The sequence below is a fragment of the Entelurus aequoreus genome, linkage group LG01 (assembly GCF_033978785.1).
Source record: "Entelurus aequoreus isolate RoL-2023_Sb linkage group LG01, RoL_Eaeq_v1.1, whole genome shotgun sequence".
NCBI classification, from domain to species: domain Eukaryota; kingdom Metazoa; phylum Chordata; class Actinopteri; order Syngnathiformes; family Syngnathidae; genus Entelurus; species Entelurus aequoreus.
The window spans coordinates 84,326,114-84,351,480 of NC_084731.1; the positions used below are offsets into that span (position 1 = coordinate 84,326,114).

At 37.8% G+C, this 25,367-nt stretch overlaps 1 protein-coding gene across 1 annotated transcript in view; it reads right to left on the reverse strand.

Moving 5' to 3' along the window:
* Positions 1-2,963: 2,963 nt before the first annotated feature.
* The window catches only part of LOC133657995 (E3 ubiquitin-protein ligase Midline-1-like), a 77,203-nt gene continuing 54,799 nt past the window's right edge, over positions 2,964-25,367 (reverse strand). The window contains exons 6-10 of the mRNA XM_062059635.1: positions 23,368-23,495; positions 18,322-18,465; positions 8,277-8,438; positions 7,826-8,033; positions 2,964-3,360 (exon numbers count right to left, since the gene is read on the reverse strand). Of these exons, the coding sequence (XP_061915619.1) occupies positions 3,012-3,360; positions 7,826-8,033; positions 8,277-8,438; positions 18,322-18,465; positions 23,368-23,495 (991 nt within the window). The 3' untranslated portion in view covers positions 2,964-3,011. The remainder of the gene's footprint in view (positions 3,361-7,825; positions 8,034-8,276; positions 8,439-18,321; positions 18,466-23,367; positions 23,496-25,367) is intronic.

Sequence of the window (25,367 nt, forward strand, 5' to 3'; positions counted from 1 at the left end):
TATATATATGTATACATACATATACACACATTATATATATTTATATATATATATATATATATATATATACATACATATACACACATTATATATATATACATACATACATATACACACATTATATATATATACATATACTGTATATATACTTAGTTACATACTTTAATAATTATACATACATACATACATTTGTATGTATATGTGTGTTTATATATATATATATATATATATATATATGTATGTATATATACATATTTACATAAATGTGTATAAAAGTGTATGTATATACAATTTATGTGTGTATATATTTATTATATATACACATACATGTGTGTGTGTGTGTATATATATATATATATATATATATATATATATATATATATATATATATATATATATATATATATATATTTATATATATATATATATATATTTATATATATATATATATATATATATATATATATATATATATATATATATATATATATATATAAATATATATATATATATATATATATACATATATATATATATATATACATATATATTTATATACATATATATTTATATACATATTTATATATATATATATACATATTTATATATATATATATATATATATACTTGTGTCTTAGTAGACAATAATATAAGACTTCTGTGTGAAAATAACATCTTCAATTGTGTAATTTACAAAGTAACACACGCCCATATAACTGATCCACATTTTGATTTACAAAAAAACTGTGGGGAAAACGTGCATGTCAGCATAACAATTAGGGGTGTCCCGATCCAATACTGATATCGGTTCTGATATCAGCCAAAAAAACAACAACAACCAAGTATCGAATTATATCGGCTTGTGTTTAAAATCTCAGATACACGCAGTCCTGCAGCGTGTTTACTTGTGCAAAACTGGACAGTTGACATCTGAATGCCCTCCAATAAACACACAAGGTTGGTCTTCTCTTGTATTTTAGTCAATTTGTAAAAACTAAACGTAGTAGGCTGTATGCTACAAGAAGCTAGCAGCTGCGCAACAGCTAAGCACACAATAGCGCACACGTGTCCTTAATTGAACAATATTGCAGTCTAAAACACATTTGTCTATATAAACAAGTCTTTTACTTGTAGTATACAGTAAGTAAAGTTGTATTGTCGCAGGTAGTCCTTGATAATCCCCACTCCTGAATGCTTCAGTTACACGCAGGATTCTCACAAGAATGAAGCAAAAATACAACCTTACCTACAGTAGTATAGTAATTATATATTACGGTCGCACTTTACTTACGTATCCAAAGCCTCCAAGGCAGAAGTGTATTAGAAAGTATCCAGTAACAAACGTGTCTGCATCATGTTATGTACTATCTCATAACCTTAACTTCATGAATGATTATGCCCTCTAGGTGTCGCCAAAATAAACAATTACCACTCTACTTCAACGTAAAGACAGCATAGGTACATCACAGACAGTTAATAATAAATAGGTGGGTGGTTTTATTACCTACTTTTTCTAGTAATGAAGCCTTTTCAAACATTTTTGCACAAAAAATATTAGAAGTATCACTATAGCTTGTGAAAAGGTTGTATCGGGACACTCCTAATAACAATGTTAAATAGAACAACCTGCTTGACTGCTAGCGATAAAAAATCAACACTTTTCCAACTCCAAATTAAATTACACAGTATGCATACCCACATTTATTGTGCAAAAAAAAATAATTTTTAAATCTAGGAATTTGTGATGTTATTTCCCTTTTTTTCCAATAATATTTTGTATTATTTAGCTTTCGGGCGAACAGCGGAGAAATTAACAAAATATACAGTACATGTCACATGTTCAGTGCGCAATGATGAGCTGATGTACAGTAGGGAAGCGCTTCATACGACCCACGTTCTTGAGTGGATCTCGAGTGAGGGGAAGAGGGCGGGGGAAGTTAAGCATTTTGCATGCAGTCTGCTGAAAATGATGGAAAGTGCCCCGCCACAAAGCAACCGATGCTGGAATTGCCACGAAACATATATCCAATACTCCACTGCCGTCTGGCGGCCAAAGTGGACAGTGCAACCCCCAATTTGTCACGTTACATGTGTCAGGTAGAGCCCGACGAATGGGGCCTTACTTTAAACAAAACAATACCGTTTTCCCTCGTTCCCTATTGTATGTAACTCTTGCGTGCCATAAAATTGTATCTGTACCCTGTACTGTCCATTGGTCATGATTATCAGTCGTAAACAGGTTAGGAATATTACATAGGAACACTTTTATTACAAGTATGTGTATGTATATATATATATATATATATATATATATATATATATATATATATATATATATATATATATATATATATATATATATATATATATATATGTACACACATACGTATGCATATAGATGTGTGTATATATATATATATATATATATATATATTAATGTGTATATATATATATATATATATATATATATATATATATATATATATATATATATTAATGTGTATATATATATATATATATATATATATATATATTAATGTGTATATATATATATATATATATTAATGTGTATATATGTATATATATATATATATATATATATATATATATATATATATATATATATATATATATATATATATATATATATATATATATATATATATATATACACATTAATATATATATATATATATATATATATATATTAATGTGTATATATATATATATATATATATATATACACACACATCTATATGCATACGTATGTGTATATATATATATATATATATATATATATATATATATTAATGTGTATATATATATATATATATATATATATATATATTAATGTGTATATATATATATATATATATATATATATATATATATATATATATATATATATATATATATATATATATATATATATATATATATATATATATATATATATGTGATTATGATTGCAGGATCAGTCATTTCGAGGATGATACTGTACGTGACTGCATTCAATCTTGAGGCTCCAGCCCCTCCAGGTGGTCAGGGATGGGGAGGCCCGAGAGGATTGTCAGACATTTGTTCCACACGTTGAAAACGGGGCACACGGGCTGGGCAAAGGAGACGTTGAAGGTGTGCAGCTGCTGGGAGCCCACAGCATCGTAGAAGGTCAGGTAGCCGGCGTCGTAGTCCAAGAGGACGCCGACACGGCGCAGGTGGGGCGCCGGCTCGATGGCTAGCTCCTTGCTGTTGTGGCGAGCCACCCAGGAGTTGTTGCAGCGGCAGAGCACCCAGGAGGATGAGTTCTTGCCTATCCACTCGTGCTTGGGGGCGGACTTGTACGCTATACCCACGGCGTACCTGCAGGTGGGGCGAGGGGGGTTAGGGTACCTTTTACAGAAAACAACGTCTACATTATTGCCTCCAGATGTTGTCCAAACAACTGAAAATTGATGTCCAGGAGCAGCAAACTACCCATCAAATTAATAAAAATGACAATACATTTTACAGCATATTACTGTAAATAGAAAAAAACAACTACTGTTTTTTGCGTTGAAATTCTGTTGACTGAGCTGCCAGTTTTTGACTGTAAAACCTACGGTTGTTGTTTTTAGCGGTGTATTACTGAATGGAAAGATGGGACTTTTTTTTTTTACGGTAGAAAAACTGGCAGCGAAGTTGCCAGAATAAAAAAAAAAAACTTGCACTGTTTTTCCATTAACAATATAATGTAACCAATGTAGATTTAACACAAAAATTCTGGCAACTAAGCTGCTAGCTTTTTCCGTAAACCCCTCCCCAGAAAACAGTGGTACTGTTTTTCCATTTACTGTAAAATGCGGTAAAAAATAAAACTATATTTTCCAGACAGTGCAGATACCCTGCCGCTTCCCCCCCCCTGCAGACTCCCCGGCGTTAGTACCAGTCCGGCGCACCCGGTCTGGTCGGCCCGTCCGTCCCCTTGTCCATTGACTGTTTAGTTCTTTTGTGATGGTGAATTCTGGGGGGACGCGTGTAGCGGTTGCTTTAAGGACATAATTCACCACACTTGTTCACTTGACTTTGTCGTCATTATTCACTGTCATTGTTCTACTGTGCACATAACAAAAAGCATTCATATACAGTATGCAGTAGGGTTGTACGGTATACCGGTATTAGTATAGTACCGCGATACTAAAGAATAATTTTCGGTACTATACCGCCTCTGAAACGTACCGGTTCCGCGTCCCCCCCCCCCCCCCCCCCCCCCCCCGCGCCCGCCTCGTCGCTACATCGTGATATTGCTGGTTTACGAGCAGACGAGCATGTTCGGCGGCACGCAATCACGGAGTACTTACAAGCAGACACAGTGTGTAGACAGAAAAGGGAGAACGGACGCATTTTGGCTTAAAAACTAACGATAAAGGTGAAGTTATAACACTGAAACGCCCACCGGAAGAGGTGTTTTAAGACATAGCTAGCTAGTTAGAACCTAGAGTCGAGTCGCAGTCGGCAGTGTTTTAGCTACTTCTAAATCACTAATCCTCGCCTCCATGGCGACAAATAAAGTAAGTTTCTTACAAGTATCATCCCTGCAGGACGAGGAATAGCTAAACCTGCTTCACTACACACTGTAGCTCACCGGCATCAACATGTAAACAAACGCCATTGGTGGATCTACGCCTGACATCCACTGTAATGATACCAAGTACAGGCATGTATCTAGTTGATACTACTATGATTACATCTTCTTTCGGTTTTTTTAAAATTCATATTATGTTTATAAACTCAGGAAATATGTCCCTGGACACATGAGGACTTTGAATATGACCAATGTATGATCCTGTAACTACTTGGTATCAGATTGATACCCAAAACGAATGTAAAGTATCCAAACAACAGAAGAATAAGTGATTATTACATTTTAACAGAAGTGTAGATAGATAGATAGTACTTTATTGATTCCTCCAGGAGTTCCCTCAGGAAAATTAAAATTCCAGCAGCGGTGTACAGAATTGAGATCGAATTTAAAAAGTAAAAAGTAAATAATGGGGGTATAAATGGAAACAAAATAGAAAAATATTACAATAAGAATAAAAATAAAAAGCAACAATGAGAATAAAAATATAACACTAAAATACGAATATAACAAGAGAACCATGTTATGAAAAAGTATTGCACTGTTATTGTTTTGCATCCCCTGTCATCCTAGTACCCCCCCTCTCCCCCAGAGAGGAGTTGTACAGTCTAATGGCGTGTGGGACAAAGGAGTTTTTTAGTCTATTAGTCCTGCACTTGGGATGAAGCAGTCTAGCACTGAACAGGCTCCTCTGGCTACTGATAACGGTATGCAGAGGGTGACTGGCATCATCCAGGATGCTCACTAGTTTTTCCACAGTCCTCTTCTCTGCCACCGTTACCAGTGAGTCCAGTTTTATTCCGATCGTAGAACCGGCCCGCCTGATCAGTTTCTCCAGTCTGGAGCTGTCCTTTTTAGATGTACTGCCCCCCCCCCCAGCACACTCTGATGTAGTACAGAACACTGGCAACCACAGACTGGTAGTACATCCACAAGAGTTTTTTTACAGATAGAACATGTTAAAAGAGAAAGTAAGCAGATATTACCAGTAAATGAACAAGTAGATTAATAATTCATTTTATACCACTTGTCCTTAACAATGTTGACAAACATTATTACATACATACTGCATACATCTTAAGGACTAAATTGCAATAAGAAACATATGTTTAATGTACCCTAAGATTTTTTGTTAAAATAAAGCCAATAATGCAATTTTTTGTGGTCCCCTTAATTTCGAAAAGTACCGAAAAGTATCGAAATTATTTTGGTACCGGTACCAAAAATTGGTATCGGGACAACACTAGTATGCAGTTAAGAGTGAGTAATTCGGTGCGGCCCCTTTAAGTGATCGTCAGGAGATTTACCCAAAGGTGGGGGTGAGTTGTGACCGCCTTTTTGAGTCTCTTTGATGTAAGCAGTCATTCAGTCTCGTCTTTGATGGAATAAACGGGCGCGCACATTTTTGTGTGTCAAAAGATACTTCAAGTTGTCTTTGTTTTCGCGTTACCAGCGCAACAGTTGGAAAGGTTTTTTTTAGCATTGTTACCCGCCTTGCGATAGTAGCTTTTTGGGGGGGGTATTTTGGAAGGCGATACTATCTACACTGCAAAAAGTCAGTGTTCAAAAATAAGAAAAAAAAAAAAAAAAAATTAGGGGTATTTTATTTGAACTAAGCAAAATTATCTGCCAAAAGAACAAGAAAATTTGGCTTGTCAAGACTTTCCAAAACAAGTCAAATGAAACCCAAAATACCTTAAAATAAGTATATTCTCACCAATGACAACTGTACTACTATATGAGTACGTATTTTCTATTGTTTCATTGAAAATAAAACAGCAAAGTCCATTTGGCTGTCATCTGTTTTAATATGAGACACAATTGTGTCAAAGTCATGAATTTTTTTTTACATGCTTGAAATAAGAAATTTTATATTTTGCACGAAATATCCTGCTGAAAACGTCTCGGTATGATGACGCCTGCGCGTGACGTCACGGATTGTAGAGGACATTTTGGGACAGCATTGTGGCCAGCTATTAAGTCGTCTATTTTCATCACAAAATTCCACAGTATTCTGGACATCTGTGTAGGTGAATCTTTTGCAATTTGTTCAATCAATGAACAATGGAGACAGCAAAGAAGAAAGCTGTAGGTGGGAAGCGGTGTATTAGCGGCTGGCTGCAGCAACACAAACACAGCCGATGTTTCATTGTTTACATTCCCGAAAGATGACAGTCAAGCTTTACCATTGGCCTGTGGAGAACTGGGACAACAGAGACTCTTACCAGGATGACTTTGAGTTGGATACGCAGACGCGGTACCGTGAGTATGGATGTGCATGTCACGTACGTAACTTTGGGGACTTTGGGGAAATATATGTGCTGTATGAACTTTGGGGAGGTGAACGGTACTTTGGGCTGTGGGATTGAGTGTGTTGTGCGGGTGTTTGATTTGTATTGGCGGGTTATATGGACGGGAGGGGGGAGGTGTTTGTTATGCGGGATTAATTTGTGGCATATTAAATATAAGCCTGGTTGTGTTGTGGCTAATAGAGTATATATATGTCTTGTGTTTATTTACTGTTTTAGTCATTCCCATCTGAATATCAGGTCCCACCCGCCTCTCACAGCATCTTCCCTATCTGAATCGCTTCCACTGCCCTCTAGTCCTTCACTCTCACTTTCCTCATCCACAAATCTTTCATCCTCGCTCAAATTAATGGGGAAATCGTCGCTTTCTCGGTCCGAATCGCTCTTGCTGCTGGTGGCCATGATTGTAAACAATGTGCAGATGTGAGGAGCTCCACAACCGGCGACGTCACGCGCATATCGTCTGCTACTTCCGGTACAGGCAGGGCTTTTTTATCAGCGACCAAAAGTTGCGAACTTTATCGTCGCTGTTCTCTACTAAATCCTTTCAGCAAAAATATGGCAATATCGCAAAATGATCAATTATGACACATAGAATTGACCTGCTATCCCCGTTTCAATAAGAAAATCGCATTTCAGTAGGCCTTTAAAACAAGTAAAACACTCTAACATAAAATCTGCTTATTGAGAAGAATTATCTTATCAGACAGAAAATAAGCAAATATCACCCTTATTTGAGATATTTAATCTTACTTAGCTTTCAGTTTTTGCATTGTAGGACGCACAGAAAAAAGACAAGACTTGTTGTTGTCTCGCTTAGGGGTTGCAGGGTGGAAAAACGTGCAGTTTTCCTTTTAAAAAGGACCACCATCCTCACAGTGGACCACAAAGAACTCACCAGGTGCTCCCCCCAATCAGCGCCTCCCAGTAGTGCCGTCCGCTGTCAATGTAGACGTTCCCCACCACGCCGTAGCTGCTCTGGCTCGTGAAGCGCTCCTGACCGTGGCCTTTCTTCGACGTGCTCTCGTCCCGCTCCACCGTCAGGTTGTCGTGGGAGATTTTTAATTTCTTGTGAGCGGATTTGGGGTCCAGCTTGAAGGGCTGACCTGGCAGGTGAAGAAGTGCAAATGGAGAAAAGACATTACGGCCGCATGGAGATTTACAGCAGGCACGATCCCTCACTGTGCAGCTCATTTATTCTTCCGTTAATTCAATTTTCACGTTTGCAGAGGGCAAAATAAATAAATCCGTCGATAGCTAAGTGGGGAAAATGAAAATAATGATTCCAATAAGTGTACCAGGTTTCCATAAAGGTCGAGCCGATGTGTTAATGTGTGTCTGAGACTTACTGTTGGTCTTCAGAGTCCCGGGTTCACTGCTTCGACTCCCAGCTTGGTTAATGGCCTTGACAACAAAGATGTATTTGGTGCCGCTCTGCAGGCCGTGCACCGTGTAATGGTTCTGCTTGATGTTGGGCACAATCATCCAGCTCTCCAAAGAATTGCACAGACCTGGGAGGACGGATTGTTCAGATATAGGATTTACATTTTTCACAATAGGCGCCAGACGATTACTAGAATTGTACAAGCACATGCATTCACATTTTTTTCGGCAGGAATTCATACAAACGTGTGCATTTAGGCTGCATTCACACTGCAGGGGATTTTTTTGTGAAATCTAATCTTTCTAGGTCAGGGGTCGGCAACCCAAACTGTTGAAAGAGCCATATTGGACCAAAAATACAACAACAAAAAATCTGTCTGGAGCTGCAAAAAATTAAAAGCCTTATATAAGTGTTATAATGAAGGCAACACATGATGTAAGTGTCTATGTTAGCTATATTCAGTTAAAAAAAACATTGGAAATCTTGTACAAACAAGCAATTAAAGTTATTGATAAAAAAACATAGGCACTATCATCACTGTGCCATTCTTAAAAAAAAAAAAAAAAAAAAAATACAGTATTTTAAACAGTCTTCACTCATTTGCAGACTTAAAACTGACCTATAAAGAAATGCATTAATTGGAGTTCATCAGCCTAAGAAACAGCCGTGAGCGTGTCACTCGAGTCTCTGTCAGAGGTGACTGTTATATTCCTCTGCGCAGGTCAGTAAGGAGTGCAAATGTGTGGAACTCAGTACCTGAGGATGTTAAACTGGTCACAACTTACAAGGCCTTCACAAAAAATGGAAAATGTGGCTTATCAATGCCTAAGTGCCAGCACTAAAGGACAAGCCTGCTTTGATGCTAAGATAAATGTTATGTTGGGATGTTGTATTTTATTTTTTATCATATTTTTTATGTATGTTGTGCTTTTATTCTTTTTTCTCTCTCTTTCTTTTTCTTTTTCTTTTACATTGTAATTTTCCTGCCTTTTTTACATTATGGTCAGGGGACTACAGATGAAAACTAGCCTTCCAGCTAATTCTGGCGTTTTTAACCATGTGTAGTCATGTGTTTTATGAAATTGCATTGTCCCCTTTGAAACAAACTAATCTAATCTAATATTAGCCTACTATCAAAGGCTGACGCAAATCTTCTTTGACAGAAATGTTGTATTTTAATTTTTATTCTACACATTTTGCAACATTGGAAATCATTAGTAAAAATGGAGGCTTCTCACAGGATGAGATAACTTCTGGAAATGACTGGCTCAGAATGGCCAAAGGTATAGATGTGTGTCCAAGTTAATGGAAACGGCAAGCTGTTTTCTTCTAATGGATTTATTACAATCTTTGCGAGCTGGGTAACGTTTGCTGTGGTCTGGAACAACATGGCACACAAACAACTATGAGAAATGCAGCCAATATTACATACAGATGATGTGTCATGAGACATGCAAATATAAATTAAATACACAGAGGAAATTAAGGAAATTAAATGAGCTCAAATATACCTACGAACGAGGCATAATGATGCAATATGTACTGTATATACAGCTAGCCTAAATAGCATGTTAGCATTGATTAGCTTGCTGTCATACACTGACCAAATTTGCCTGATTAACACTCCAACAAGTCAATAATATCAACAAAGCTCACCTTTGTGCATTCACGCACAGTATAAAACGTTTGATGGACGAAATGAGACAAAGAAGGAGTGGCATAAATCACGTCTTTCTGTGGCAGCATCGGAGAAAGTTGTACATGTAAACAAACTACGATGAGTCCAAGGATGGCTGAAATTAGTAGGACAAAACGGTGCTTGCCAAATACTCTCATCAGTGAAGCATGTATAATATAAACAGTGGGATTTCTAACAATTAGGAAGGTTTGTGTTGTGTTTGTTCTCCTAAAGAGAACATATTACAACAAAAAATAAAAGTTTATCTTAATTTTCACACATCTCTGAAAGTGATCTAGGGAGCCACTAGGGCGGCGCGAAAGAGCCGCGGGTTGCTGACCCCTGTTTTAGGTCGTCGTTCACATTACCAAAAAAAAAAATATGCGACTTCTATGTAAGTCCACCATTTACTTTAGCGCCTGTCTGTTTTAAAGAATAATTGTTCGTCGTCTTTTGATGGCGTACAGGTCGGATGAACGCGACCTGAACCTCCAGACTGCAATCGCATCGGATACATACCTTAAATTACAAACTCTAAACCGCTACTTTTTTTTTGGTGCGGCTAGTTTGTGGATTTTGCGCCGACAACAGCCATGATAAAAATAGTGAAAAAAACAAAACAAAAGAGCATATGCACCGAGAAAGTGTTTTATTATTTGTGCTATGCTGCCATCTTATGGACGAGTTCGCTCACTGCAGGTGTCTTTCCTTTCACGGGTAATGCTTTGTTTATTTTTGTTTTTTTCAACCGGAGTGCCGTTTGGCTTTCTAGACATGCATAGCGTTTCTGCTCGTACGGATTCTTCATTTATCACTCCAAGCAACATTTGTCAATTTTTACAATATAACTAAAACAATTCTTACGTACTAAACCATCCCATGTATGATGTCTGTAGGAGTGTTTTCATGCATGTTTGTACGTGCTATCATAATGTAATGAAGCTAGCGTCATTAGCATGAGCTAATATGCTAACACGTATACGAGTGTCTGTGTTAGTATTATTCACTTACAACGGCATTCTTTTTGTATGTTTCAGTTTCACAAATTCCTCAGTAAATTCACCAAGACGTCACCGTGGAGTTATTGAGTCTGTTTAGCTGATTGGAGAGCTATGACGATGACTTGTTTTGTTTGATCTGCTGTTTTACTACCGTGATACAAGCACCGTTGGGAAACAATTAAGGTATGTAAATAAACATTTACAAAATATTTCGTACCAATATATATATGCGGCCTATAGTCCGATGCGGCTAATATATAGAACAATCTTTTTTTTCTTCTAAAATTTGATGGGTGCGGCTTATACCCCGATGCGCTCTATAGTCCGTAAATTATGGCATGCCTGATTTATATCCACATACGAAAAAAATCAAAATTGTAGTATTTACATGTGTGTGTCAATGCGACCAGTGACCGCCTAGCAATTAGAACAGAAATATGTCCGCAGCGGCTGCGAGTGCAAACTAGTCAAAGACACAAATTATAAGCATTATAAGAGGAGGCATATACGGTATCTGGAGACTCTCCACAGTAAGATAGTAAGCTTGCTAGCTAACAACAGAACAATTAATTCAACTATAATTTTAGCCAAAGTTTTTGCGAAACTTTGTCTATTTATTCAGTTTATGTGTACAGTTTTATAAACACATCACAAAATCCCCTGTTCTTTTTGAGGAACCCATATAGCTGTATTTGTTTTGTTGTTGTTGCAGCTATTTTGACTGTTTCATTTTTTATGTAAACTAAATAGTCATTTTGTTTTTAAATGGACAAATTATTTTTGTAACAGCCTAATGAGCAGCACAGTAAAAGTATAAATACATATTCTGAATGAGGTAGTATTTTTTTTTCTAGATTGTTAGCCATATTCAGTTAACATACTGTATACAGTATCAAGCTTGCAGAACGTCACTTTTACCACATTTTGTTATGTTACAGCCTTATTTCAAAATGGAGTAAATTCATGTTTGTCCTCAAAATTCTACACACAATACCCCCATAATCACAATGTAAAAAAAAAAAAATCATAAATGTTTATGCATTTATTAAAAGTAAAAAACGAATAGATCACATGTACATCAGTATTCACAGTCTTTGCCATGAAGCTCAGGTGCATCCTGTTTCAACTGAACATCCTTGAGATCTTCCTACAGCTTAGTTGGAATCCCCCTGTGTTAAATTCAGTTGGTTGGACATGATTTTGAAAGGCAGAGCGCAAACCGAGAATGAAGTCGAAGGAATTGTTTGCAGACTTCCGAGACAGGATTGTCTCGAGGCACAAATCTGGGGAAGGTTACAGAAAAATATCTGCATCCTTGAAGGTCCCAATGAGCACAGTGAAACCACCAGGACTCTTCCAAGAGCTCGCTGGTCGTCTAAACTGAGGAATGGAGGTGGCCAAGAACCCTGTGTCAGAGCTACAACATTCCTCTGAGGAGAGAGGAGAACCTTCCAAAATGACAACCATCTCTGCAGCAAACTAACAATCAGTAGAGTGGCCAGATGGAAGCCATTTTTTAGTAAAAAGTTTGCCAAAATTCACTTGAAAGACTCTCAGACCATGAGAAACAAAATTCCCTAGTCTGCTGAGACAAAGATTCAACTCTTTGGCGTGAATGCCAGCCGTCATGTTTGGAGGAAACCAGGCCAACACCATCCCTACAGTGAAGCATGGTGGTGGCAGCTTCATGCTGTGGGGATGGCTTTCAGTGGCAGGAACTGGGAGAGAACTCAGGACAGAGGGAAAGATTAAAGGCCTACTGAAACCCACTACTACCGACCACGCAGTCTGATAGTTTATATATCAATGATGAAATCTTAACATTGCAACACATGCCAATACGGCCGGGTTAACTTATAAAGTGCAATTTTAAATTTCCCGGGAAACTTACGGCTGAAAACGTCTAGGTATGATGACGTTTGCGCGTGACGTCAATGGTTGAAGCGGAAGTATTGGTACACCATTGTATCCCAATACAAACAGCTCTGTTTTCATCGCAAAATTCCACAGTATTCTGGACATCTGTGTTGGTGAATCTTTTGCAATTTGTTCAATTAACAATGGAGACTGCAAAGAAGAAAGCTGTAGGTGGGATCGGTGTATTAGCGGCCGGCTGCAGCAACACAACCATGAGGACTTTGAGTTGGATAGCAGACGCGCTATCCGACGCTAGCCGCCGACCGCATCGATGATCGGGTGAAGTCCTTCGTCGCGCCGTCGATCACTGGAACGCAGGTGAGCACGGGTGTTGATGAGCAGATGAGGGCTGGCGTAGGTGGAGAGCTAATGTTTTTAGCATAGCTCTGTCGAGGTCCCATAGCTAAGTTAGCTTCAATGGCGTCGTTAGCAACAGCATTGCTAGGCTTCGCCAGGCGGCACAGCATTAACCGTGTGGTTACAGGTCCAGAGTTTGGTTCGGTGTGTCCTGATAGTAGTATTGTTGATCTTCTGTCTATCCTTCCAATCAGGGGCTTTTTTCTTTTGTTTCTATCTGCATTTAAGCACGATGCTATCACGTTAGCTCCGTAGCTAAAGTGCTTCGCCGATGTATTGTCGTGGAGATAAAAGTCACTGTGAATGTCCATTTCGCTTTATCGACTCTCATTTTCAAGAGGATATAGTATCCGAGGTGGTTTAAAATACAGATCCGTGATCCACAATAGAAAAAGGAGAAAGTGTGGAATCCAATGAGCCCTTGTACCTAAGTTACGGTCAGAGCGAAAAAACATACGTCCTGCACTTCACTCTCACGTTCCTCATCCACAAATCTTTGATCCTCGCTCAAATTAATGGGGTAATCGTCGCTTTCTCGGTCCGAATCGCTCTCGCTGCTGGTGTAAACAATGGGGAAATGTGAGGAGCCCTTCAACCTGCGACGTCACGCTACTTCCGGTACAGGCAAGGCTTTTTTTATCAGCGACAAAAAGTTGCGAACTTTATCGTCGATGTTCTCTACTAAATCCTTTCAGCAAAAATATGGCAATATCGCAAAATGATCAAGTCTGACAGATAGAATGGATCTGCTATCTCCGTTTAAATAAGAAAATTTCATTTCAGTAGGCCTTTAATACAGCAATGTACAGAGTAGGTTTGTACGGTAAACCGGTATTAGTATAGTACCGCAATACTAATGAATCATTTTCAGTTCTATACTGCCTCTGAAAAGTCCGCCATGGCGACAAATAAAGTATGCTTCTTTCAAGTATCATCCCTACAGCACGAGGAATAGCTAAACATGTTTCACCACACACCGTAGGTCACCGGCATCAAAATGCCAAAGATGGAAACAAATAATTAATTATGGAACTACTAAATTATTAGTTTGTAAACCTCTAATAAGAAATTCTAGTTGGCAAAAAGGAACTAAAATAAATAGAAAAATATATAATTTTTATTTAATAAAGACATTTTTGAAGGCTGTCCCATACAACACATATGGAAAATGGGAGGACTTTTTTGACTGCCTGTTGCCGTGGGATGCCATATTCAAACTAATCTACAAAACTACTATCGATGTGCAAAATCGTTATTTTCAATTTAAAATTATTTATAATTTCTTACCCACGGGGAAAATGTTAAAACTATGGAATATGACAGAGTCAGATGATTGCTGATTTTGTTGTCAGGAATCTGAATGTACTGCATTTGTTTTGGTATTGTCATATTGTGTCTTCCTTTTTTGGTGGAAGTTGAAAAAATGTGTTTAAGGATTGGTTTGTTTATGAAGCTTGATGTGGTTTCTGTTAGTTTAGGAGAGTTCATTGACAATCATGATTTAGTCAATTTAATTATAGCACTCGGTAAAAAGTTTATTTTTAAGGCCAAAAACAGATATTCACTTAGTATTACTTTCTTTAAAACATGTATTCAGTATTTTTTAACTTTAGAAAGCTATATGGCTGAAAATGATAATGATGCCAAAAAAACATAAATAAAGATGGAAAGTCCTCAAAGGCTTATTTTGAAAATGTAATTATGTTTATAGATATGCAACAACAACAACAACATATATGCTATCTGTTGTTGTGTTCCCTAATTTTTCAATGTACATGGATGAAGGTGTGTGTTGCTGAGCCCAACTTGGACATTATCTGGACTGGACCTGGTTTTAAAAACTCTTTAAACAAATCCAATTTCATTGACAACCTGGTCTGGTGAAGATAAGGTCCTTTTTTTTTTTTAAATAAAATAAAATAAGATAAATAACTAAAAAAAAATTCTTGGATAAAAAAGAAAGTAAAACAATATAAAAACAATTACATAAAAAATAGTAATTATTGAAAATGTTAGTGGACCAGTGGCACACACAATCATGTGTGCTTCAGGGACTGTGTCCCTTGCAGACTGTGTTGTCTATCTTGTGGGAATATTGGTAGCAGAAAGAAACAACCCCTTTTGTGTGAGTGGGTGTGGATGAGTGTGAATGGGGGAGGGAGGTTTCTTGGGTTGATGCACTATTTGAAAGTGTATCTTGTTTTTTTTTTATGTTGATTTAATAAAAAAAAAAAAAAAAAAAAAAAAAAAAAAAAAAATGCCATTGGTAGCATTACATCCACTGTAATGATACCAAGTACAGGAGCGCTATCTAGTCGATACTACTATGATTACATCAATATTTTTTGGCATCACAAAATCGTATTTCGTTTTTTTAAATGCATATTATGTTCATAAACTCAAGAAATATGTTCCTGCACACATGATAACTTTGAATATGACCAATGTATGATCCTGTAACGACTTGGTATCGGATTGATACCTAAATGTGTGGTATCATCCAAAACTAATGTAAAGTATGCAAACAGAAGAATAAGTAATTATTACATTTTAAAAGAGAAAGTACGCAGACATTAACAGTAAATGAACATGTAGATTAATAATATTTTTTTTTACCACTTGTCCTTTTGTATTTTTGACAAAATAATAGCATGATAAATGACACAATATGTTACTGCACATGTCAGCAGCTAAATTAGGAGCCTTTGTTTGCTTACTTACTAATAAAATAAAAGTTGTTTTGTATGTTCACTATTTTATTTAAGGACAAACTTGCAATAAGAAACATATGTTTGATGTACCCTAAGATTGTTTGTTAAAACAAAGCCAATAATGCAATTTTTTGTGGTCCCCTTTATTTAGAAAAGTACCGAAAAGTATCAAAATAATTTTGGTACCGGTACCAAAATCTTGGTATTGGGACAACACTAGTACAGAGACATCCTGGATGAAAACCGGCTCCAGAGCTCTCTTGAACTCAGACTGGGTTCATCTTTCAGCAGGATATCAAAAGTGTGACTTCAGGACAACTCTATAAAAGTCCTTGAATCCGATTGAGATCCGAAAATGGCTGCACACGACGCTTCCCATCCAATCTTAAGGAGCTTGAGAGGTGCTGCAAAAAGGAATGGGCAAAACTGCCCAAAGATAGGTGTGCCAAGCTTGTGGCGTCGTATTAAAAAAGACTGCAATCGCTGCCAAAGGTGCGTCATCAAAGTATTGATCAGAGGTTGTGAATACTTATGTACATGTGATTTCTTTTTTTTTTTATTTCTAAAACATTTGCAAACATTTCTAAAAAATAGTGTTACACATTTTCATCATAGGGTATTGTGTGTAGAATTTTGAGGACAAAAATCATCTTATTCAATTTTGGAATAAGGCTGTAAATAATGTGGAAAAAGTGTGAATACTTTCCGATTGCACTGTAATTTTGAAAGCAAATTGCTATATTAGACCCACTGAATAGGTCAGGGGTCGGCAACCCAAAATGTTGAAAGAGCCATATTGGACCAAAAATACAAAAACAAATCTGTCTGGAGCCGCAAAAAATTAAAAGCCATATTACATACAGATAGTGTGTCATGAGATATTAATTGAATTAAGATGACTTAAAGGAAGCTAAATTACCTCAAATATACCTACAAATGAGGCATAATGATGCAATATGTACACATAGATAGCCTAAATAGCATGTTAGCATCGATTAGCTTGCAGTCATGCAGTGACCAAATATGTCTGATTAGCACTACACACAAGTCAATAACATCAACAAAACTCACCTTTGTGCATTTATGCACAACATTAAAAGTTTGGTGGACAAATGAGACAGAAAAAGAAGTGGCATAAAACACGTCCTAGAAAGTCGGAGAAAGTTATACATGTAAACAAACTAAGGTGAGTTCAAGGACTGCAAAATTAGTAGGACAAAACAGTGCTCGCCAAATACTCGAATCAGTGAAGCATGTTTAATATAAACAGCGTACTTAATAACGATTAGGGAGGGTTGTGTCATGTTTGTCCTCATACAGAAACCATACTAAAACAAAAAATATTTTGTTTTTCCCCTCATCTTTTTCGATTTTTCATAAATTTTTGAAAAAGCTCCTGAGAGCCACTAGGGCGGCGCTAAAGAGCCGCACGCGGCTCTAGAGCCGCGGGTTGCCGACCCCTGGAATAGGTGTACGCTAATAATCCGATTACCGTATTTTTCGGACTATAAATCGCAGTTTTTTTCATAGTTTGGCCGGGGGTGCGACTTATACTCAGGAGCGACTTATGTGTGAAATTATTAACACATTACCGTAAAATATCAAATAATATTATTTAGCTCATTCACGTAAGAGACTAGACGTATAAGATTTCATGGGATTTAGCGATTAGGAGTGACAGATTGTTTGGTAAACGCATAGCATGTTCTATATGTTATAGTTATTTGAATGACTCTTACCATAATATGTTACGTTAACATACCAGGCACGTTCTCAGTTGGTTATTTATGCGTCATATAATGTACACTTATTCAGCCTGTTGTTCACTATTCTTTATTTATTTTAAATTGCCTTTCAAATGTCTATTCTTGGTGTTGGGTTTTATCAAATAAATTTCCTCAAAAAATGCGACTTATACTCCAGTGCGACTTATATATGTTTTTTTCTTTCATTATTATGCATTTTCGGCCGGTGCGACTTATACTCCGGAGCGACATATACTCCGAAAAATACGGTAGAATAGAATAGAATATAAAGTACTTTATTGATCCCTGGGGGAATTTCAGCACCACAGTTCGCTCACAATAAACAATAAACACTTAGGTATTTTTTACATGTGAAAAATATAAATGCAGTCTATTATGCAGCATTATTCACATGTGAATAATATAAATTAGTATAATATAGATTAGTCGACACATCGCTTAAATAGTCCATGATTTGTCAGCTACCAAAATAGCCCTGTTTACATTAATATTCATGAGAAATCAAGACAAACGTCAACATATGTCCACAGTTTAAGCAGTTCACCCTTGCACAAATATATATTTTACACACATGACTTACTAGCAATGTTGGACTGTCCGGTGAAGATGGCGTACTGCAGCTCGTAGGACACGACCGTGAATTCATCATCAGATGTCCAGTGGACCGAGATGGTGTCGCAGGATGCCGTGCACAGCTCCTCCCTAATGCACGCAGCCGATGGCGCTATCCAAGTGAGGAAAGAATAAGTTAAAGCTTCGTTCGAATTAGTGACGCCAATGATACAGCTGTCGGAAGACGTTTGCATTAACCAGAGTCAAGTTAATCGGGTTGAATTATATATTTTTTTTATGTTGAGGGAAACAAACTGAGCAAAGAGCTACATGTTGGGCGACCAATGTGCTATAGAACAGTGATTCTCAACCCCTTTGTTTGTTTACTATTGCTTACATTTTTAAATCAGATCTTTTGGACGAGTTTGCTCACTACAGATGCTGCAGTGCTCATCCTTTGAGTGCTTTCAAACCGGAAGTAAAGTGACGTTCTGTCTTTTAGCCATCCATAGCGTTACTACTCGTATGGATTCTTCATCCATCACTCCAAGCAACGTTTGTAAGATTTACAATAACTACAACGGTTTATACTTATTCAACCGTCCAATGTGTGATGTCTGTAGGAGTGTTTTCGCGCATATTTGTACGTGCCATCGTAATGAATGACGCTAGCGTCGTTAGCTTTAGCTAATATGCTAACACGTTTACGTTTTGTTTCAGTTTCACAAATTCCTCAGTAAACTCACCAAAACGTCACCGTGGAGTTATTGAGTCTGTTTAGATCAGACCTGGGCATATTAAGGCCCGGGGGCCACATGCGGCTTTTCAATCTGGCCCGCCGGACATTCCCAAAGAATTTTTTTAGATCTTTAAGATGGAAAGTGTAGCTGCCATTATGATGTGCAGTGATGTTTTCTAATGACCGTAAGTCTTCAACTATACAAAGTATTTCAATGCTTGGAATCTGCGCTTATGGATGATATACTATTTACTATGGTAATTTAATTAGTTGCTCTGGTCATCTAATTAGTTACTATGGTCATCTAATTAGTTACTATGGTCATCTAACTAGTTACTATGGTAATCTACGTCACAGCAGCTCAGACGAGGCACAAAGCAGTGTGGGCGGGAAGTGTTTCCACAGACGCGGACAGAGATTTTCACAACAAAATTCTAAAGCTTAGTGATATATGGAATAGAATAGAATAGAATAGAAAGTACTTTATTGGTCCCTGGGGGAAATTCAGCAAATATCATATATATCAGATTTTAGGTGGGTTTATTTTGTACGCTTCGCATTCATATTTCACTGTTTGTTGCATTTTTGTTGCGTTTCACTTGATTGTAAAATATGTCGATCGAAAGTGGGTGTGACGTTCATATGTTGTCAATATTCAGTGTTTTATCGTTCATAGAAAAATGTAAAATTCCATTACGTTTTTTAAGGCGGTCTGTCATAACGTTTTTAGCATTCAATCAGACATTATTGTGAGGTTTTGTATTAGTGTTCCTAAAAATAGATATACCGGCCCCCAGACACATTTTTTTCTCTAAATTTGGCCCCCGAGTCAAAATAATTGCCCAGGCCTGGTTTAGATGATTGGAGAGCTAGCTTCCGCAGCTAGTGGGTCCATGATGATGACTTCTCTTTTGTTTGATCAGCCGTTTTACTGCCGTGTTACAGGCACCGTTTGGAATCACTTCACTATGTAAATAAACATTTACAGAGTCCGTCAGTGTAAATAACTCCTTTCACAATGTATATATCTGTGGCTTATAGTCCGGTGCGTCTAATATATGGAAAAATATCATTTTTCCTAAAATTTAGTTTTACCCTGATGCGTCCTACAGTCCAAAAAATATGGTAATCACATGCATTACAGGTAGAGATGTCCGATAATATCGGACTGCCAATATTATCGGCCAATAAATGCTTTAAAGTGTAATATCAGAAATTATCGGTATCGGTTTCAAAAAGTAAAATGTATGACTTTTTAAAACGCTGCCGTACGGAGTGGTACGCGGACATAGGGAGACGTACAGAGCGCCAATAAACCTTAAAGGCACTGCCTTTGCGTGCCGGCCCAATCACATAATATTATGATATCTTTTCACACACACAAGTGAATGCAAGCATACTTGGTCAACAGCCATGCAGATCACACTGAGGGTAGACGTATAAACAACTTTAACACTGTTACAAAATATGTGCCACACTGTGAACCCACACCAAACAAGAATGACAAACACATTCCGGGAGAACATCCGCACCGTAACACAACATAAACACAACAGAACAAATACCCAGAACTCCTTGCAGCACTAACTCTTCCGGGACGCTACAATATACACCCCCCCCCCCGCTACCACCAAACCCCCCCCCCATCTCCCGAATTCGGAGGTCTCAAGGTTGGCAAGTATGCTCTAGTATACTCTGGACTGAAGCTGCGTGTGTTAGGATCCGCTGCTCGGATCACAATTTGTTTACACTTTAGCGTCACGTGTTTGTTTCTGTTGCCATGACTGCAGATTTTACTCACCTGCCTCTGATCAGCGTTCGGGACGCGCACCTGTTGCCCGAGCACTGATCAGAGGGCTATTTAGTCTTTGCCCGGGCCTCACTCGGCCTGGCTTCCTAATTTGCTTTCATGCAACAAGTTACGACCACTTTGTTTCCTGCTAGCTCTCATGCTAGATTATTTTGCTTGCTAGCTCCCATGCTAGTCGTTTTTGTTTTTTCTGTCTGATTTGTGAAAATAAATCATTTTCCTACCTGCAAGCTGTGTCCGAAGCCCGTCTGCATTCCTGGGAGAACAACACCCGCATCGCTATGCGACCCGGTCGTAACAGTGTGCCTTCATTGTTTTTGTAGCTGTTGTTTTGAGGCATGTTTAAAATAAATAAAAAATAATGCACTTTGTGAAAGTCAAAGTATAGTATTTCCCATAGTTGTAATGGGTGTCAGGATTATCTCAGGGAGAGCATGTCCCAAATTCCAAGCTGCTGTTTTGAGGCATGTTAAAAAAAATAATGCACTTTGTGACTTCAATAATAAATATGGCAGTGCCATGTTGGCACTTTTTTCCATAACTTGAGTTGATTTATTGTGGAAAACCTTGTTACATTGTTTAATGCCTCCAGCTTGGCATCACAACAAAATTAGGCATAATAATGTGTTGATTCCACGACTGTGTATATCGGTACCGGTTGATATCGGAATCAGTAATTAAGAGTTGGACAATATCGGAATATCGGATATCGCCAAAAAGCCATTATCGGACATCTCTAATTACAGGTTATCTTTTACAGCCTTTTTTACTCTAAAAACGCCTGTTCTACTAAAATCCAAATACCACACACTAAACAACATGTGCAAAGTATAAAATTGTGTGTACCATTAGTGGGAGTTTTGCGTGTAATCCACTAAGACTGCGTGTACAATCGATAACAAAGGGGTGCAGAGTGCTTTATTTAAATGAGGATGTTGCGTGTTGGTTTCGCCATGGAGAGACACTTATTACTGCACATTCATGCTGGCAATAACTGTGACTGTGTGCAGGAATTTTCCAGATGCAAGAACATTAATATTGTGAGAAGGTTTTTGTTGAGAAATTGTTTTGGGAGTTGCTTCTATAATTATTTGTTTTGAAGATAACACTGACAAGATAAAAAACACAGTAAATATTTATTTTTTAATGAAATTTAAAACCACATTGGAAGATTTAAAGGCCTACTGAAACCCACTACTACCGACCACGCAGTCTGATAGTTTATATATCAATGATGAAATCTTAACATTGCAACACATGGCAATACGGCCGGGTTAGATTAGTAAAGTGCAATTTTAAATTTCCCACGAAATATCCTGCTGAAAACGTCTCGGTATGATGATGTATGCGCGTGACGTCACGGATTGTAGCGGACATTTTGGGACAGCATTGTGGCCAGCTATTAAGTCGTCTGTTTTCATTGCAAAATTCCACAGTATTCTGGACATCTGTGTTGGTGAATCTTTTGCAATTTGTTTAATGAACAATGGATATAGCAAAGAAGAAAGCTGTGGGTGGGAAGCGGTGTATTAGTGGCCGGCTGCAGCAACACAAACACGTAGCGGCTACGTCGTAGCCGGTGTTTCTTTGTTTACATTCCCGAACGATGACAGTCAAGCTTTATCATTGGCCTGTGGAGAACTAGGACAACATAGACTCTTACCAGGAGGACTTTGAGTTGGATACGCGCTATCGTGAGTATGCAGCTGCGGCTTCCAAACATTTGATCGCTTGCCCGTACGTGCGTGCCGCTATGTGCATGTCACGTACGTAACTTTGGGGAAATATATGTGCTGTATGAACTTTGGGGAGGTGAACTGTACTTTGGGCTGTGGGATTGAGTGTGTTGTGCGGGTGTTTGATTTGTATTGGCGGGTTATATGGACGGGAGGGGGGAGGTGTTTGTTATGCGGGATTAATTTGTGGCATATTAAATATAAGCCTGGTTGTGTTGTGGCTAATAGAGTATATATATGTCTTGTGTTTATCTACTGTTTTAGTCATTCCCAGCTGAATATCAGGTCCTACCCGCCTCTCACAGCATCTTCCCTATCTGAATCGCTTTCACTGCCCTCTAGTCCTTCACTCTCACTTTCCTCATCCACGAATCTTTCATCCTCGCTCAAATTAATGGGGAAATTGTCGCTTTCTCGGTCCGAATCGCTCTCGCTGCTTGTGGCCATGATTGTAAACAATGTGCAGATGTGAGGAGCTCCACAACCAGTGACGTCACGTGCATATCGTCTGCTACTTCAAGGCTTTTTTATCAGCGACCAAAAGTTGCAAACTTTATCGTCGACGTTCTCTACTAAATCCTTTCAGCAAAAATATGGCAATATCGCGAAATGATCAAGTATGACACATAGAATGGATCTGCTATCCCCGTTTAAATAAGAAAATCTCATTTCAGTAGGCCTTTAAGGGTAGTGAAAACGAATTTCTGAAGGGTACATCCCCAAAAAATTTATTTTTCAGCTTAATGCTGATTGGATTTTCGTTTTTCCCGGCAAGGAATTATGGCTTACCAGTGAGATAATCGAGATTCTCCAGCAGTTTCTTCTCTCTGGAAAAGTCCAGGGCAAAGTTGTCAAACGTGTCTGTCAGGTGTATCTCGGGGATCAGCACTTGGGTTGAGGCGGTTGCCATGGAAACCCTAAACACAGTGAATCAAACACAGAATAAAATGTTTTGTTTTTTTAATTTTTTAACGACTTCTTTTTTAAGGGACTCCTGGCCAAGAGGCAACAAAGTTACAGGTAAAATTACATTCATATTACACATTAAAATGACAGGATGGACATCCAGTAAAACTTGGGCAGCTTCAAATGCTCTCAGTTTAGATTTAAAACCATATAAGAATAAAAACTCAGTCAGCGTCCGGTCTTTGTAGCATGTTCCAAACACAACGAGCTACAAACACACTAGTTTTTCTCTCCAGCTCTGTGCGAGCAAAAGGGACCGACGGCTGATCGTTGGATCTCAGAGCATAAGAGTCAGTACTTCTCCGTGTAATCAATGTACAGATGTAAGAGGGCAATAGTCCCAGAAGAGCCTTGTAAACAAAAGTGTACCAACGACAAGGTGGTTTTATTTTCTAACGGCAAACGATTGCCTTTGAGCACTCCAAAAATATTAGCTGCTCATAAGGTTGAACTTGAAACTTGGGGATTGTTATTGATGAGAACGTGTCTTTTAAATCTCACATTGAAACAACTTGTGGCTAAACTTAAAGTTAAATTGGGATTTTTCTTTTGAAACAAGTCCTTTTTTTCACTACAAGCTAAGAATCGCTTGATTCTGACCACTTTTATGCCTTTGCTAGATTATGGAGACTCATATTTAAGAAACGGGATAGTGTATACCACTGTGCTTTATGTTTTATTACTGGTTGTGGCAACCTTGTCCACCATTGCACTTTATATGCAGATTTTCTCGATGGTTGTGTTTTATATATAAATCACTTCTTAGTCTGGTTCCCCCTTATTTGTGTTCTTTTATGTGTAGAGACTCCAGTCGCTACAGCTGAAGGTCACACTACATACTTAGAATGTTTGTTCCTAGAGCCAACACAAATCTTGGGAAACAAGTTTTCAGATATGCTGCTCCATGGTCATGGAATAACTTACAAAAGGATCTGAGGTTACCTGAGCTGATCACTTTGGGGGAATTTCACGCCATTTTAAAGGGTCAATAAACTGTTTCTATTGGGCTATAATCTATTGATTGATTGACACTGTCTCCTGGTGGACAAAGAAGGCCCCCCGACCCGAGACTACACGTCACAGTGGTGTGTCATGGCTCGACAGTTTGTGACTAACATTAAAGAAGAGTCAACCATCTGAAGACAGGAACGAGTGCCATTCATATTAAAAAATATCACCATAATCTAGCACGGACAAAAATGTGGCAGAGATAAGGCACTTTTTTACACCAAAAGAAAAATACGAAAAAACAATTTAAAAAAACAACCAGTTTATCAATAGAAGGTTTAAAAGTGAGGAAGTTATAAATTAAAACACCAAGGTATTTGTATTCATGATATTCCCTTCAAGAGTGGACACTACCGGGAGTGTTTGAGGCACCTTCTTATGATTGGAAAAAATTGTCTTGTCAGCATTGTGAACCAGCTTTAAGTAAATAAGGGAATTCTGCACAGCAAGAAAGGCTTTCTGCAGGGATTTGACAGCCTGTTCAAGAGATGATCCAAGGCATATAAATCGTCCGCAGAAAAAATGCACATTAGCACCAGAGAAATGATTTATGTACAAGATAGATAAGAGGTGCCCCAAAACAGATCCCTGAGGCACCTCTTTATGAAAAGTGACAAATTCCGAACAACGGCCCTCGTATTTAAAGTAGCAGTAGAGTGGAAAAACAAGTTGACTTTATATACTTAATTGTGTTTCATTGTATCCGTTAAAACATATCCAATTGTATTTACAATCCGCAAAGTATGTGAAAACACAGTTTAAACATCACAACATGCCACAAATTCATTCAGTCATGTTGAAAATTCCGCTCTGAA